General features: G+C 36.6%; 1 protein-coding gene, 1 long non-coding RNA gene and 1 other non-coding gene across 8 annotated transcripts in view; 2 read left to right on the top strand and 1 right to left on the bottom strand.

Moving 5' to 3' along the window:
- LOC124094241 (uncharacterized) overlaps positions 1–14,403 on the bottom strand; it is a 92,280-nt gene that overhangs the window by 13,482 nt on the left and 64,395 nt on the right. The gene's annotated exons all lie outside the window — the stretch shown is intronic.
- The window catches only part of Ssh2 (slingshot protein phosphatase 2), a 262,197-nt gene that overhangs the window by 186,782 nt on the left and 61,012 nt on the right, over positions 1–14,403 (top strand). For all 6 annotated transcript variants that reach the window (XM_046446879.2, XM_046446876.2, XM_046446875.2 and 3 more), the window contains 2 exons: positions 1,667–1,770; positions 7,651–7,715. In XM_046446879.2, coding sequence (XP_046302835.1) covers positions 1,667–1,770; positions 7,651–7,715 — 169 coding nt within the window. The remainder of the gene's footprint in view (positions 1–1,666; positions 1,771–7,650; positions 7,716–14,403) is intronic.
- LOC124094351 (U6 spliceosomal RNA) lies at positions 4,291–4,397 on the top strand. Its single transcript, XR_006852205.1, has one exon. It is a non-coding gene; the product is annotated as a U6 spliceosomal RNA (small nuclear RNA).

Here is a 14,403-nt window from a genome sequence, read left to right as displayed (position 1 = left end):
TTACTTGTCAGGCTCATCCTAAATTATAATCCTGCTGTAGTGACAAAATAGATATAACTGTGGGGAAAGCCCCAAGATGAATTCATTCATTCATCACATCTTTTTTTTTTTTTTTTGAGAGAGAGAGAGAGAAAATTTTTTTTAATATTTATTTTTTAGTTCTTGGCGTACACAACATCTTTGTTGGTATGTGGTGCTGAGGATCAAACCCGGGCCGCACGCATGCCAGGCGAGCGCGCTACCGCTTGAGCCACATCCCCAGCCCTCATCACATTTTTTGAACATCTAATGTGTGTCCAGTATTATTTCTAGTGTGGAGCAAAGTCAAGTCCTTGCTCTCATAGAGCTTATATTCTCTTATATGGAGATAAAGCAATCAAGGATACCAGTGGATAAATATAATTTTAGTTTTTGAGAAATATCCTGAAGGAAACAGCAACAGGATAGAGTATTATTGGGATGAGAGAGAAGAGAGATGGTGATATTGGATCTAAGACCAACCAGGAGAAAAAATCTTCCAAAAAATACAAAGGTCTTAAGAAAGGGGCCTGGAATACTAAAGAATCAGAAAAGGCAGTTCAACTAGCTCATAGTAAACAGAAGGGGAGATGGTATAAGATCAAAGAACTTGCCATAGGGTGTGACAAGGGCTTCAAAGAACAAGCCAAAGATTGGCTTTTCATTTTTAAGTATGAAAATGATTTTTTTAAGCAGGGAAGTGATATTGTATGATTTTATATTTTTAAAATCACTGATTGGTGAGTGAATAATGGAGAGGGGAACATAAATAGTTGCAGACAGACCTATTAAGAGGCTTTTGCTGAAATAATGTCTGTGATTTGTTTCACCTTTTAGGGGCAAGGTGAGGAGGATGAGTACATAGAAGAAACAAAATTAGCCATAAATTAAAACCGAATAGGAATGTGGGGGTTTATTTTATTATTCTTTCTGTTTTATGTATGTTTGAATTTTTCTGTAATAAAAGGCTTGGGGAGGAGGGTTTACAGCAGTACTAGTGAGAAATGATGGTGCAGTGGACCAGAGTCAGCGATAATAGGGATAAGTGGGAAGATTCGAGATATTTGAAAATAAAGTTCATAGACTTACTTATGGATTAGATGTATACATAGGAGGGAAAAAGAGAAACCAAGGATGACTACTATGTATTTGCCCCACACAACTGGTGGATGAATCTAGAATTCAGTTGGGGCAGGGGCCCAACAAAACCCTCTTAAGAGAGTTTTGTTTTGTTTTGTTTTGTTTTTTTGCAGTGCTGGGGGTGGAACCCAGGGTCTCCTGCATGCTAGTCAATTACCTTATCGCCAAGCTACATCCCCAGCCCAAGAGTTTAGTTTTGGCAATTTAAGATTCCAGTTAGATTTCCAGGTGGAACTGTTGAATAGGCAGTGTCATTTACAATACAATAGCTAACCCTGAGTAGCAGTACCATACTCAAAAGCAAACTTGGAGCCCTACATTATGTGTTTCTAAATTTTGCCATTGGCAAATTAAAAGTTCTACCCTTTGCAGATTCTGTGGGTAACACTGAAAGAGTTGTTTATTCTATTAATGTGAAATAAGAGAGAATAATCCTAAAGTGTGTCTGCATCCTCTTTAATTTTGTTCCTTAAGTAATTTATTTTCTTTTGACTTTTTTTCTTTACAGCATCAGCGAGAGCTTTTTAACTGTCAAAGGTGCTGCCCTTTTTCTACCACGGGGAAATGGCTCATCCACACCAAGAATCAGCCACAGACGGAACAAACATGCAGGTAAAGCTACACACATACCAATCCTTTTTGTTACCTTGCCTTTTGTTTTATTTTAAAAGGCTCACTTCCTTATCCCCTTTTTTCCAACAGTTCCTTAATAATGAAAAAAAATTTTTTATTCTGTTCTTTAATCACTTTTTCACTCTCACAGCCCATTTTTGTAACACTTAACCAAAGTGCCTTACACATATAGTAGATGTTCAGTAAATGTTTGTTGGAACAATAATGAGAAGGTACAAAAATACTGTAATGAAAAGGTTTTTTGTTTGTTTGTTTGTTTTTGTGGTGCTGGGAATTGAACTCAGGGCCTTGTGCTTGCAAGGCAAGCACTCTACCAACTGAACTTTATCCCCAGCCCCTAGAGTTTTTATATCACAAATTAAAATAGCCATCCTTAAATTCTAGAGTCTGCTTCTTGAATAAATATATAATAAAAGGCTAGAAATTTAGTTCACAGGGCTTTGGTAAAACAAGGAGGCATCAGATAATTGTGTTTCTAGGAATAAGTGTAGAACTCTGATTTTTAAATATCTGCCAACAATAGTATATACATTATATTTCCTTTTGTTGGATTTCTCTAAAGTCAAATGCACCTATGGTGTTAAAAAGAATCAGATAAACTGTGTCCTAGGGAGAGAGGGTTCTCGTAGGCTATTCAAAGTTTAGGAAAATAACCAGCTTGATTATTCTCTTCTTCCAAACAAACTCTGTGTCATTTTCAGGAGAAAATAAAAGACAACCTGAGGACAGTAATCTTGCAGCTTTGGTGACTTGTGACCTGCAGGATTAGAAGAAATTGCAATTACTAGGAAGGAAACAAAGAAGACTGTAAACTTTGAGTGTGTAGGTCAGAGAGAAGAGCCAGAAATATGAGATCCCATTGAGCCAGTAGTTGAATTTAGCTCTAGTCAGGATATGCTCAGCTATTTAAGTGACTGTCCTACTTCTTGTTTGGGTTTTCATAGTTATAAATGTAGCAGCTCAGAATTTTAATCCATTTTGTTAGATGGTATTTTGTTCCTACCAGGACTCTCCACCAGTGGAAATATTTTTTTAAGTAAGAGGAAATATTTTTGAAAATTATTTGGCATTTATACTTTATAAAACCTTCATCCCCAGTGCCCACTGCTGAAGGTAAAGGGATGGGGAAAGGAAACACTTCCCAAAAGCTTGAATGTACAGAGGAAGTAGGCCCAGCTGAGTTTTATATTTCTGTTTGGCAATTTATCACTTATAGTAAAAAAGAAGACAAATGATTGGTTTTAATCCAGTTTGTCTGACTAAGATGTTGGGCAAATTGCTCTGTGCCTTATAATTTTTCCCCCTTTGGATACCAGGGATTGAACTTATGGGCACTCAACCACTAAGCCACATCCCAAGCCCTATTTTGTAATTTATTTAGAGACAGGGTCTCACTGAGTTGCTTATTAGCACCTTGCTTTTGCTGAGGCTGGCTCTGTGCCTTATAATTTTAAGCAGGCTCAGTAGCTTTTAAAGTTCCTGCCCTTTTTGGCTTTTTCTTTGGTCAAACTTCCACACTCAACTCAACTGCCACCTCTATGTCTACTTGACATTGTTCACTTAGCTTTCCTCGTACGAAAAATGAAAGTAGAGCCAGGCGCGGTGGCTCACACCTATAATCACAGCAACTCGGCAGGCTAAGGCAGGAAGATCCAGAGTTCAAAGCCAGCCTTAGCAAAAGCGAGGCCCTAAGCAACTCAGTGAGACCCTGTCTCTAAATAAAATGCAAAATAAGACTGGGAATGTAGCTCAGTGGTCAAGTGCCCCTGAGTTCAATCCCCGGTACCCAAAAACAAAAAATGAAAGTAGACTTAAAACAAGCTGAATGGGCTTGATTTGTGATCCAGATCACAACAGATGAGGCAGTGTAAGTATAAAGGCAGTTCAGAAAGCCACAACTTCACATAAATTGAAGCTACCTTTGCTAAGCTCATAGAAACTGGAAGAGGGTGACAGAACAGAGAACTGATCAATAGTCTAATTGTATTTTTTATTCATGTTTCATCAACTGGTTAGAATTTTTTTTTTATCTGAGAGTTGCATTTAAAATATCCAAATACAGACAGGTGTGGTGGTGCATCCCTGTAATTCCAGTGGGTAGGGAGGCTGAGGCAGGAGAATTGTAAATTCTAGACTAGCCTGGGTAACTTAGGAAGACCCTGTCTCAAAATAAAAAATAAAAAGAGCCAGGTATGTATGTAGATTGGTGGCAAAGTGCTCCTAGGTTTGATACCCAGTACCACAAAAAAAATAAATAAATACTGTTTTGCAATTTTAAAACTATGGAACAGGCATGGTGGCACATGCCTGTGATCCCACTTATTCAGGAGGCTGAAGCAGGAGGATCATACATTCAAGTCTAGCCTGAGCAACTTGGCAAGACTGTTGGAATAAAAATAAAAGAAAGATCTAGGGATTTAGCTCAGTAGAAAAATATCTCTGGTTAAAATCCCCAGTACCACACACCAAAAAAAAAAAAAAAAAAAAAAAAGTTGATAAGTGCTCGCATTGGCAGCACATATACTAAAATTGTAATGATACAGAGAAGATTAGCATGGCCCCTGCACAAGGATGGCATGCAAATTCATGAAGTGTTCCATTTTTTTTTCTGTATATCAGTGACAAATCCTCTGAAAGGAAAACTACCCCATTTACAATAGCCTCAAAAAATAAAATACTTGGGAATCAACCTAAAGAGGTGAAAGACCTCTACAATGAAAACTACAGAACACTAAAGAAAGTAATTAAAGAAGACCTTAGTTGATGAAGAGATCTCCCTTGTCCTTGGATAGGTAGATTTAATATTGTCAAAATGACCATAATGCCAAAAGCATTGTGCAGATTTAATGTAATTCCAATCAAAATCTCAATGACATTCCTCATAATGATAGAAAAGCAGTCATGAAGTTCATCTGGAAAATAAGAGACCCAGAATAGCTAAAGAAATCCTTAGCAAGAAGAGTGAAGCAGGTGGCATCACTATACCAGACCATAACCTATACTACAGGGCAATAGTAACAAAAATAGCATGGTATTGGCACCAAAATAGATCAGTAGACCAGTGGTACAGAATAGAGGACATAGAGACTACCCTCACAATTACAGTTGTCTTGTATTAGAAAGAGGTGCCAAAAACATACATTGGAGAAAAGATAGCCTCTTCAACAAATGGTGCTGGGAAAACTGGAAATCCATATGCAACAAAAATGAAATTAAGCCTCTATCTCTCACCATGCACAAAACTCAACTCAAAGTGGATCAAGGACCTAGAAATTAAACCAGAGACCCTGCACCTATTAGAAGAAAAAGTAGGTCTAAATCTCCATTATGTCAGATTAGGCCCCAACTTCCTTAATAAGACTCCTATAACACAAGAATTAAAATCAAGAATCAATAAGTAGGATGGATTTGAACTAAAAAGCTTCTCAGCAAAAGAAACAATCAATGAGGTGATTAGAGAACCTACATCTTGGGAGCAAATTTTTACCACTTGCACATCAGATAGAGCACTAATCTCTAGAGTATATAAAGAACTCAAAAAAACTAAATACCAAAAAAATGAATAACCCAATCAGTAAATGGGCCAAGGACCTGAACAGAAACTTCTCAGAAGACAATTATAATCAATCAACGAATATATGAAAAAAATATTCAGCATCTCTAGCAATTAGAGAAATGCAAATCAAAACTACTCAAAGATTTCATCTCACTCCAGTCAGAATGGCAGCTATTAAGAACACAAACAACAATAAGTGTTGTCGAGGATATGGGGGAAAAGGCACAACCTTACGTTGCTGGTGGGACTGCAAATTGGTGCAGCCAATCTGGAAAGCAGTATGAAGATTCCTTGGAAAGTTGGGAATGGAACCACCAGTTGACCCAGCTATCCCTCTCCTTGGTCTATACCCAAAGGACTAAAAAACAGCATACCACAGAGACACAGCCACATCAATGTTTATATCTATAGCAGCACAGTTCACAATAGCTAAATTGTGGAACCAACCTAGATGCCTTTCAGTAGATGAATGGATAAAGAGAATGTGATATATATACACAATGGAATATTATCAGCAATACGAGAGAATAAAATCATGGCATTTGCAGGTAAATGGATGGAGTTGGAGAATATAATGCTAAGTGAAGTCAGCCAATCCCAAAAGACCAAATGCTGAATGTTTTCTGTGATATAAGGAGGCTGATTCATAGTTGGGTTGGGAGGGGGAGCATGGTAGAAATAGATGAACTCAAGATAGGGAAAAGAGGTTGGAGGGGAAAGGAGGGGGCATGGGATTAGAGATGATGGTGGAATGAGATGGACATCATTATCCAAACTATATGTATGAAGACAGGAATGGTGTGAAGATACTTTGTATACAAACAGAGATATGAAAAATTATGCTCTGTAATATGAATTGTAATATGTAATACATTCTGCTGTCATAATAACAAATTAGAATAAAAATTTTTTAAAAATATTGATAGAAGGCTGGGGTTATGGCTCAGCAGTAGAGCACTCGCCTTGCCTGTACAAGGCCCTGGGTTCGAGCCTCAACACCATATAAAAATAAATAAATAAATAAAACAAAGATATTGTGTCTATCTACAACTAAACAATAAATATTTTTTTAAAATGTTGATAGATTCTGCAATAATGGAATTGGTCAGAAGTCATCCATGAAATTGAGGAGGGAGGCAAGAAAACTATTCTTTGAGGGAAGGAGTAGGCAGGAAAGACTTTTAGACTTAGTGACCATCTAGATCAACACGTCTGTTTCTAGTCTACTTTTTTCCTTCCTTTCTCTACTTTTTGCACATATCATCCCATAATTAACAGCTATGAAATTAACATGATGGAAATTGTATACGTATTCTCCCAAGACTAATGTGAGAACAGGTTATATTAGCATCCCTGTCAGTCACATTAGATTCTTAGAAAAAGCTGGGCCTGGGTGGACAGGTATGAAGTTTTTGTTTCTTAGATTGTCATATATATAACAGCGCATTGTCTAATTGTCTTCTGTTAGCCAATGCCTCAGATTTCCTAGTACATAATAGGGAATATGAGGAAATCTGATATAGTACAAAAAAAATTTTGACTTAGTTTTATAAAATGCATAAGAACAAATAAGGGGGGCTGGGGATGTGGCTCAAGCGGTAGCGCACTCGCCTGGCATGCGTACGGCCCGGGTTCGATCCTCAGCACCACATACAAACAAAGATGTTGTGTCTGCCGAAAACTAAAATAAATATTAAAAAATTCTTTAAAAAAAAGAACAAATAAGGATTGGAATAATGGCAATTTTAAAGCATGTGATATGTTTAAGAAAATAGAAATTCCTAATATACTATATTTAATATATACTCTCAGCCACTTATTCTAGGGAAAATCTAATAGTCTTCTTAGGTTAAGTGCAGCTGAAGATTACTTTACAAAAATAGAAATGACACAAGGATTGGCTGTTTAAAAGTTAGGGGTGATTCTTTGAACATTAGATCACACATCATATTTTCAAAATGCCCTCAGTGCCACCTTCAATGGGCCTGAAAGCATAGCCAGCTGCCTCTGCCCAGCAGGTCTCTCATTCATAGACATTATACAAAACTGTGATTGGTCCAAGTGCACTTGCCATAGGTCAAATGCAGATTTTAATGTAATATAGACTAAAAATGAATGTATAAAGATGCAGACTACCATTCTTTCTGCATTTAAAAAAAATCAATAATCATACTTAATTTTTGTGTCTAATTAATCCTTCAGTGAACCAGAACTTTCCTTTACAATTTGATAGGATAGAAGGAATCTTTTGTCTTGATACTAGAATGGAGAATAATTATCCTTTATTTTGTAAATTTCACCAGGTGATCTCCAGCAGCATCTCCAAGCAATGTTCATATTACTCCGCCCAGAAGACAATATCAGGCTGGTAAGTTAGTAGTATCATCATAATTCTTTTCCTCAAAATATTGTCTAAAATATCCAACATTTAATACATTTTTGTGTTCTGACACAGCACTGAGAACTATGTAGAAAAGAAAAGAAGAATAGTACCAGGAACTTAGGATTTCATTGTAGTTATAGACTAATGGAGAGTTATGAAAAATAATTTGATGGTTCAAGGCCATTGATAAGTATTCATTTGTAAGTTATTGCCCACAATATCTTAGTTTTGGAAAAAGCAGAGAAAACTTGGTACTTTTACCTAATATAAGAAGATTTTATGTAGATAATGGAGGTTGAATGGGTCTTGAAAGATAATGAGATTTGGATTAGTAGAAAGAAATTGTTTCAGGTGAGGACAAAACTTAAGCAAAAGCATACATAGGGAGTGACAAAGAGGGAGTGAAATCATCAAGGATTGATGCTGAACTCAGCATCAGGAGACCTGGGCTTAAGTTTATGCTAATCATGTGATGTTGGGCAAGTTACCTTCAGCTATCTGTGCCTTTTTCCTCATCTCCTGATTGCCTTTCATAGTGGAGAGGATCAAATGTACATGAAAATGTATTGAAGAGTGTGAAAAGGGCACTTTTGTTACAATAGGTAAAATAGAGACTAAAAGATAGAGCAGGCAAATTGATTTAATGCTATAAATTAGTGGTCTCAAACTGGCAGCTCATAGGCAAGAGATATGTTTTGTTTGGACCACACAGTATTTTTTTTTTTTATGTTTGTAAGCATTCTGCCTCTGAAATACACCCACAACCCTTTTAAAATTTTTTCTTTTAAGATAGGGTCTAAGTTGAAGGTTGGCTCTTGAACTTGCTATCTTCCTCCTACCTCAGTCTCCCGAGTTACTGGGATTACAGGTGTGCACCACTACATCTAGCTTTAGCCAGAATTTTGAAGCTGAATGGATTCATATAAAAATCCAGATTGGGGATGGGTTGGGGCTCTCACTTAGCAGTAAGTAGCACACTTGCCTGGCATGTGTGAGGCATTGGGTTCGATTCTCAGAAACATATAAATAAATAAGATAGAGGTCTATCAACAACTAAAAAAAAAATTTTTTTTAAATCCAAATTGGGGACTGGGAATGTGACTCAATGGTATTACACTTGCGTGTCATGCACAAGGTCCTGGTTTTGATCCCCAGCACTGCAAAGGGGGGAAAAAATCCAGATTTTGGTCTTCAAAAGTCAAAAATTTCTGGCAACACTGAAATTTTATTCTCACAAGGGGAAATGTGTCTAGACTGGGGTCGGGAGAGGTTTGGTGCAGGCTCTTTTATTCTTATTGGTATCAGGGATTGTATCCAGGGACACTTAACCATTGAGCCACATCCCCAGCCTATTTTTTTTATCTGCCAAACTATTTTAATATGAATAATATTCCAACACTGAATCATAACATTATTTTTTCATGTGTCTAGAACACTGTTTCTCACTTATATTAAAATCCCTTGGGGTTGTAAGTTAAAGATTTAGATTCATGAATTTTACTGAGAAATACTGAATCAACATCAAGGGGAAGAGCATAATGATCATATGTCTCTCATGTGATTTTAATATCTGAGAATTAATTTTTTTCTTTTTTTATTTCTTACATACATGACAATAGTGGAGTGCATTACATTCATAATTATCCATTCACAGCACAATTTTTGTAACTCTGTATATTTTGTTCACACCAAATTATGCCATTATACATGAGCTCTCTTATTTTTTTTGCATACAATTCTTAATACGTCTTTATACCACCATTTATCATATCTCTGTTTGTATATAAGGTATGTTGACACCAAATTCACATCTTCATACATGTATATTGTATAATGATGACCATCACCTTCCACCATCCTTGCTATTCCCCTTCTCCCTCCCTTTCCCTCCCACCCCTATTCCCTTTCTAGAGGTAATCTTCCTCCCATGCTCTCCCTCCCTCCCCCATTTTGAGTCACCCCCCTTATATCAGAGAAGACATTCGGCATTTGTTTTTTTGGGTTTGGCTAACTTCACTTAGCATAATCTTCTCTAATGCCATCCATTTCCCTACATATGCCATGATCTTATTATTTTTTAGTGCTGAGTAGTATTCCATTGTGTATAAATGTCACATTTTTTTTTTATCCATTCATCCACTGAAGGACATCTAGGTTGGCTCCACAGTTTAGCTCTTGTGAATTGTACTGCTATAAACATTGATATGGCTGTGTCCCTATAGTATGCTGTTTTTAGGTATTTTGGGTATAGTCCAAGAAGAGAAATAGCTGGGTCAAATGGTGGTTCCATTCCCAGCTTTCCAAGGAATCTTCATACTGCTTTCCAAATTAGCTGCACTAATTTGCAGTCCCACCAGCAGTGTATGAATGTACCTTTTCCCCTGCATCCTTGCCAACACTTGTTGTTTGTCTTCATAATGGCTGCCATTCTTACTGGGGTGAGATGGTATCTTAGAGTAGTTTTGATTTGCATTTCTCTGGTTGCTAGAGATGATGAGCATTTTTTTGTATATTGTTGATTGATTGTATATCCTCTTCTGAGAAGTGTCTGTTCAGGTCCTTGGCCCATTTATTGATTGGATTATTATTATTATTATTTTTTGGTGCTTATCTTGTTGAGCTCCTTATTTACCCTAGAGATTAGAGCTCTATCTGATGTGTGAGGGGTAAAAATTTGTTCCCAGGATATAGGCTTCCTGTTCACCTCACAGATTATTTCTTTTGCTGAGAAAAAAACTTTTTAATTTGAATCCATCCCATTTGTTGATTCTTGGTTTTAATTCTTGTATTATAGGAGTCTTATTAAGGAAGTTGGGGCCTAGCCCCACAGATGAAGATTGGAGCCTACTTTTTCTTCTGTTAGACACAGAGTTTCTGGTTTAATTCCTAGATCCTTGATCCATTGTGAGTTAATTTTTGTGCATTGTGAGAGATGGAGTTTTAATTTCATTTTGTTGCATATGGATTTCCAGTTTTCCTAGCACCATTTATTGAAGATGCTATCCTTTCTCCAGTGCATGCTTTTGGCACCTTTGTCTAATATAAGATAGTTGTATATTTGTGAGTTAGTCTCTGTGTCCTCTATTCTGTACCATTGGTCTACCAGCCTGTTTCGGTGCCAGAACCATGCTGTTTTTGTTACTATTGCTTTGTAGTATAGTTTAAGGTCTGGTATAGCGATACCACCTGTTTCACTCTTCCTGCTTAGAATTGCTTTAGCTATTCTGGGTCTCTTATTTTTTCCAGATGAATTTATGATTGCTTTTTCTATGAGGAATGCCATTGGGATTTTGATTGGAATTGCATTCAATCTGTATAGTGCTTTTGGTAGTACGGTCATTTTAATAATATTAATTCTGCCTATCCATGAGCAAGGTAGATCTTTCCATCTTCTAAGGTCTTTTTCTATTTCTCTCTTTAGGGTTCTGTAGTTTTGATTGTATAGATCTTTCACCTCTTTTGTTAAGTTGATTCCCAAGTATTTTTTTTTTTTTTTATTTTTTTGAGTATATTGTGAATGGGTTAGTTTTCCTCGATTCCTTTTTAGAGAATTTGTCACTGATATACAGAAATGCCTTTGATTTATGGGTGTTGATTTTATATCCTGCCACTTTGCTGAATTCACTTACTAGTTCTAGAAGTTTCCTGGTGGAGTTTTTTGGTCTTCTAGAGCCAGCCTATTTTATTTATTTATTTGAGACACCTAAATTGCTTAGAACCTCACTAAGTTGCTGAGGCTAGCTTTAACTTGTGATCCTACTGCCTTAGCCTCCCAAGTTGCTGGGATTGTAGTCATGCACCACCACACCCAGCTAGTGTGGATTCTTAGTTTACCATAATCTCCACATGCCCTGTTGTCTCCTGGACACTCAAAGTCAACTGTTAACGCTTGTCATCATTTTTGAAGTTAGTTTTCTTATAGTACTGCCTTTAATAAAAGTAGAAAAACAAAAATGGATTGAGTATGTTTCTTTGTGGAAATTAAAAAGTATTTCTACCCATTTAATGCTGACATGGCTTACTTTACTCATTTACATACTTAACCCCTAGATTACTAACTAGAGGTAATACCCTTTTCTTTTCAGTAAGTGGTTGTGAAATGTTACTGGTTTTTCAGCCAAGGAATGACATGAGGCAGCTACAGTGTTTAAGAAGCTAATACAGCATAAAGAGGAAGCCAGGCATGTGTTGCATGCCTGAATCACAGCGACTCAAGAGACTGAGGCAGGAGGATCTCAAGTTTAAGGCCAGCCTCAGCAATTTAGTAAAAAAAGTAATTTAGTGAGACCCTGTTGTAAAATAAAAGATAAAAAAGGGCTGGAATGTGGCTCAGTGATAGGATGCTTGCCTAGCATGTACAAAGCCATGGGTTCCATTCCCAGAACTACCTCCTGCAAAAAAAAAAAAAAAAGAAAGAAAGAAAAGAAATTGACTAAGGGCCATAGACAGGTTAAGTTCAAATAGTTGATCTCTGCTTTCTGTTTAGGAAGAGAGATAATGAATAGAATATAAGCTTGGTTGTGTAAAGTTGATCATCAGGCCTCTGAACTCTGTGGTAATCATTGATTTCTTTATTTACTTAATAATTCTGTGTTTAAATTTTGTCATCCTATCATGTTTTCTCTTGTATGCTGCTTCTACTTGCCTTTGTTATTTTTTAGAATCCAGGGCCTCCTGTATGTTAAATGTGCACTTTTTCTTTCACATCTGCTGAATCTAGGGATCCACAACAGACTTTTGCTTTTTTTGTTTTCTTTTGTTTTGTTTGGTCCTGGGGATTGAACACAGGGCCTTGCACATATGAGGTAAGCACTGTAACACTAAGCTACATCCCTAGCCCTCTTTATTTTGTATTTTAAGACAAGGTCTCACTAAGTTGCCCAGGCTGGCCTCAAAATTGCCTTCCTCCTGCCTTAACCTCCTTAATAACTGGGATTACAAGCGTGCACCACCATGACCAGCTACTGCCTTCTTTTTTACATGGCTAGAAATTCCTTTTAAGAAATTTAATTTGAAATTTCAAGGAATCCTTTCATAATTATTTTATATACTAAGTTTAATTATTTTATTTTGTGAAAATTTTATATCCTAATCCAAAAGTAGCATTATACATAAATATAAATCTCATCTGCATTTCTTTCATCTGTGTGTGTGTTGATGGGTATCAAACCCAGGACCTCATATGTGTCAAGCAAGCACTATACCACTGTGCTACACCTCAACCTTTGTCTGTGCTTCTTAATATACTTTCTCAAACAATTCTTTAAAAGTAAACAAGAAGGACTGGGTATACTGATATATGCTTGTAATCTCAGTGACTCAGAAGCCAAGGCAGGAGGATCTCAAGTTCAAGGTCTTGGCAACTTAGCAAGACCCCATCTCAAAATTTAAAAAAGCAAGAAGGATTAGGATTATAGCTCAGTGGTAAAGTGTCCATATTTGATGCCCAGTACTTCAAAAACAACAAAAAATAAATAACTGAATGAGATTGGGGGAAAGCGGGTACAGCACCTTTTCTTTTCTTTCTTTTTCTTTTTCTTTTTTGTCCTGGGGATTGAATTCAGGGACACTTAACCACTGAACTACATTCCAAGCCCTTTTTATTTTTTACTTTGAGACAGGGCCTTGCTAAATTGCTGAGGCTGGCCTCAAACTTGCAATTATGCTGCCTCAGCCTCTCAAGTCATTGGGATTACAGGCATATATGCCACCATGCCCAGAGAGGGTGCAGCTCTTACAACATTAATATTCTAAAGCAGTGATTCTCAAACTTTAAAACAGATTAGAATCACCTAGAAAGCTTTCTTAAAACACAAATCGCTGGTTCTACTCCCAGCATTTGGTTAGAAGAAGATAGTAATAATCCATATTTTTAGCAAGTTTCCAAATGGTGCTGATGCTGCTGGTCCAGAAATCACACTTTAGTACAACTCAACTAAAACCAATAGCAGTAGTCCCTTGCATACACAGGATACTCAGTAGATACTTGCTGATAGCCTCCAAATATTGGATGGTTTGATAAAGCTAAAGCTGAGGTCTTATCATCATTCATTTTATCTTTTTCTTATTGAGAACTTTTTGAACTTTGGTTTACACCTCAAATAGTAAAATAATTTAACCACAGAGACTTGGGAGAGCATGAAGGATGCGGTCAGTAAGGCATAGTTGACAATTAAATCTTCTCTTTTCCTACTAAAATATACAGCTGCAACTGCCTTACATTTATAAAATATAAACTCAGAAAATATAACTGCCTCTAAATTAATTCAGAATTCAAATGACAAGCCATTTTACAGTTGTTTTGAATTGTTACAAACACATAGTCATTATGTTTCAGATTATTGAGTGAGTCATCTTCAAGAAAATGAGAGAGTGCATTGTATTATTTTGAACAAATTAGCACTTTTCTAACTGAAAGGAGCATTTGTAGACTTAAAGCAAAGGCTTTTGTTTTGAGTTAAATTTAGAATGTTGAAACTCTTATCTCAGGGCTTGTGCATAAGGTTAAAAGTTTGATAGTCAACTGAAAGTCCTGCCTTTACTATTATTTTGTAAATAACCCTACCAAACCCCACATTTTTCTTAAGCACTGAAATAAGATAAAACCAATATTTTCTTCCTGGGAAGCTTTGTGTTCCAAATACAGGTATTGAGCACTAACTTTAGTACTTAG

The sequence above is a fragment of the Marmota monax genome, unplaced genomic scaffold (assembly GCF_021218885.2).
Source record: "Marmota monax isolate L192 unplaced genomic scaffold, Marmota_monax_Labrador192_F-V1.1 WCK01_AAM20220418_F8-fsc00138, whole genome shotgun sequence".
Classification (NCBI taxonomy): domain Eukaryota; kingdom Metazoa; phylum Chordata; class Mammalia; order Rodentia; family Sciuridae; genus Marmota; species Marmota monax.
The sequence above is the reverse complement of the archived record's forward strand: the minus strand, read 5'-3'. Positions and strand labels throughout refer to the sequence as shown.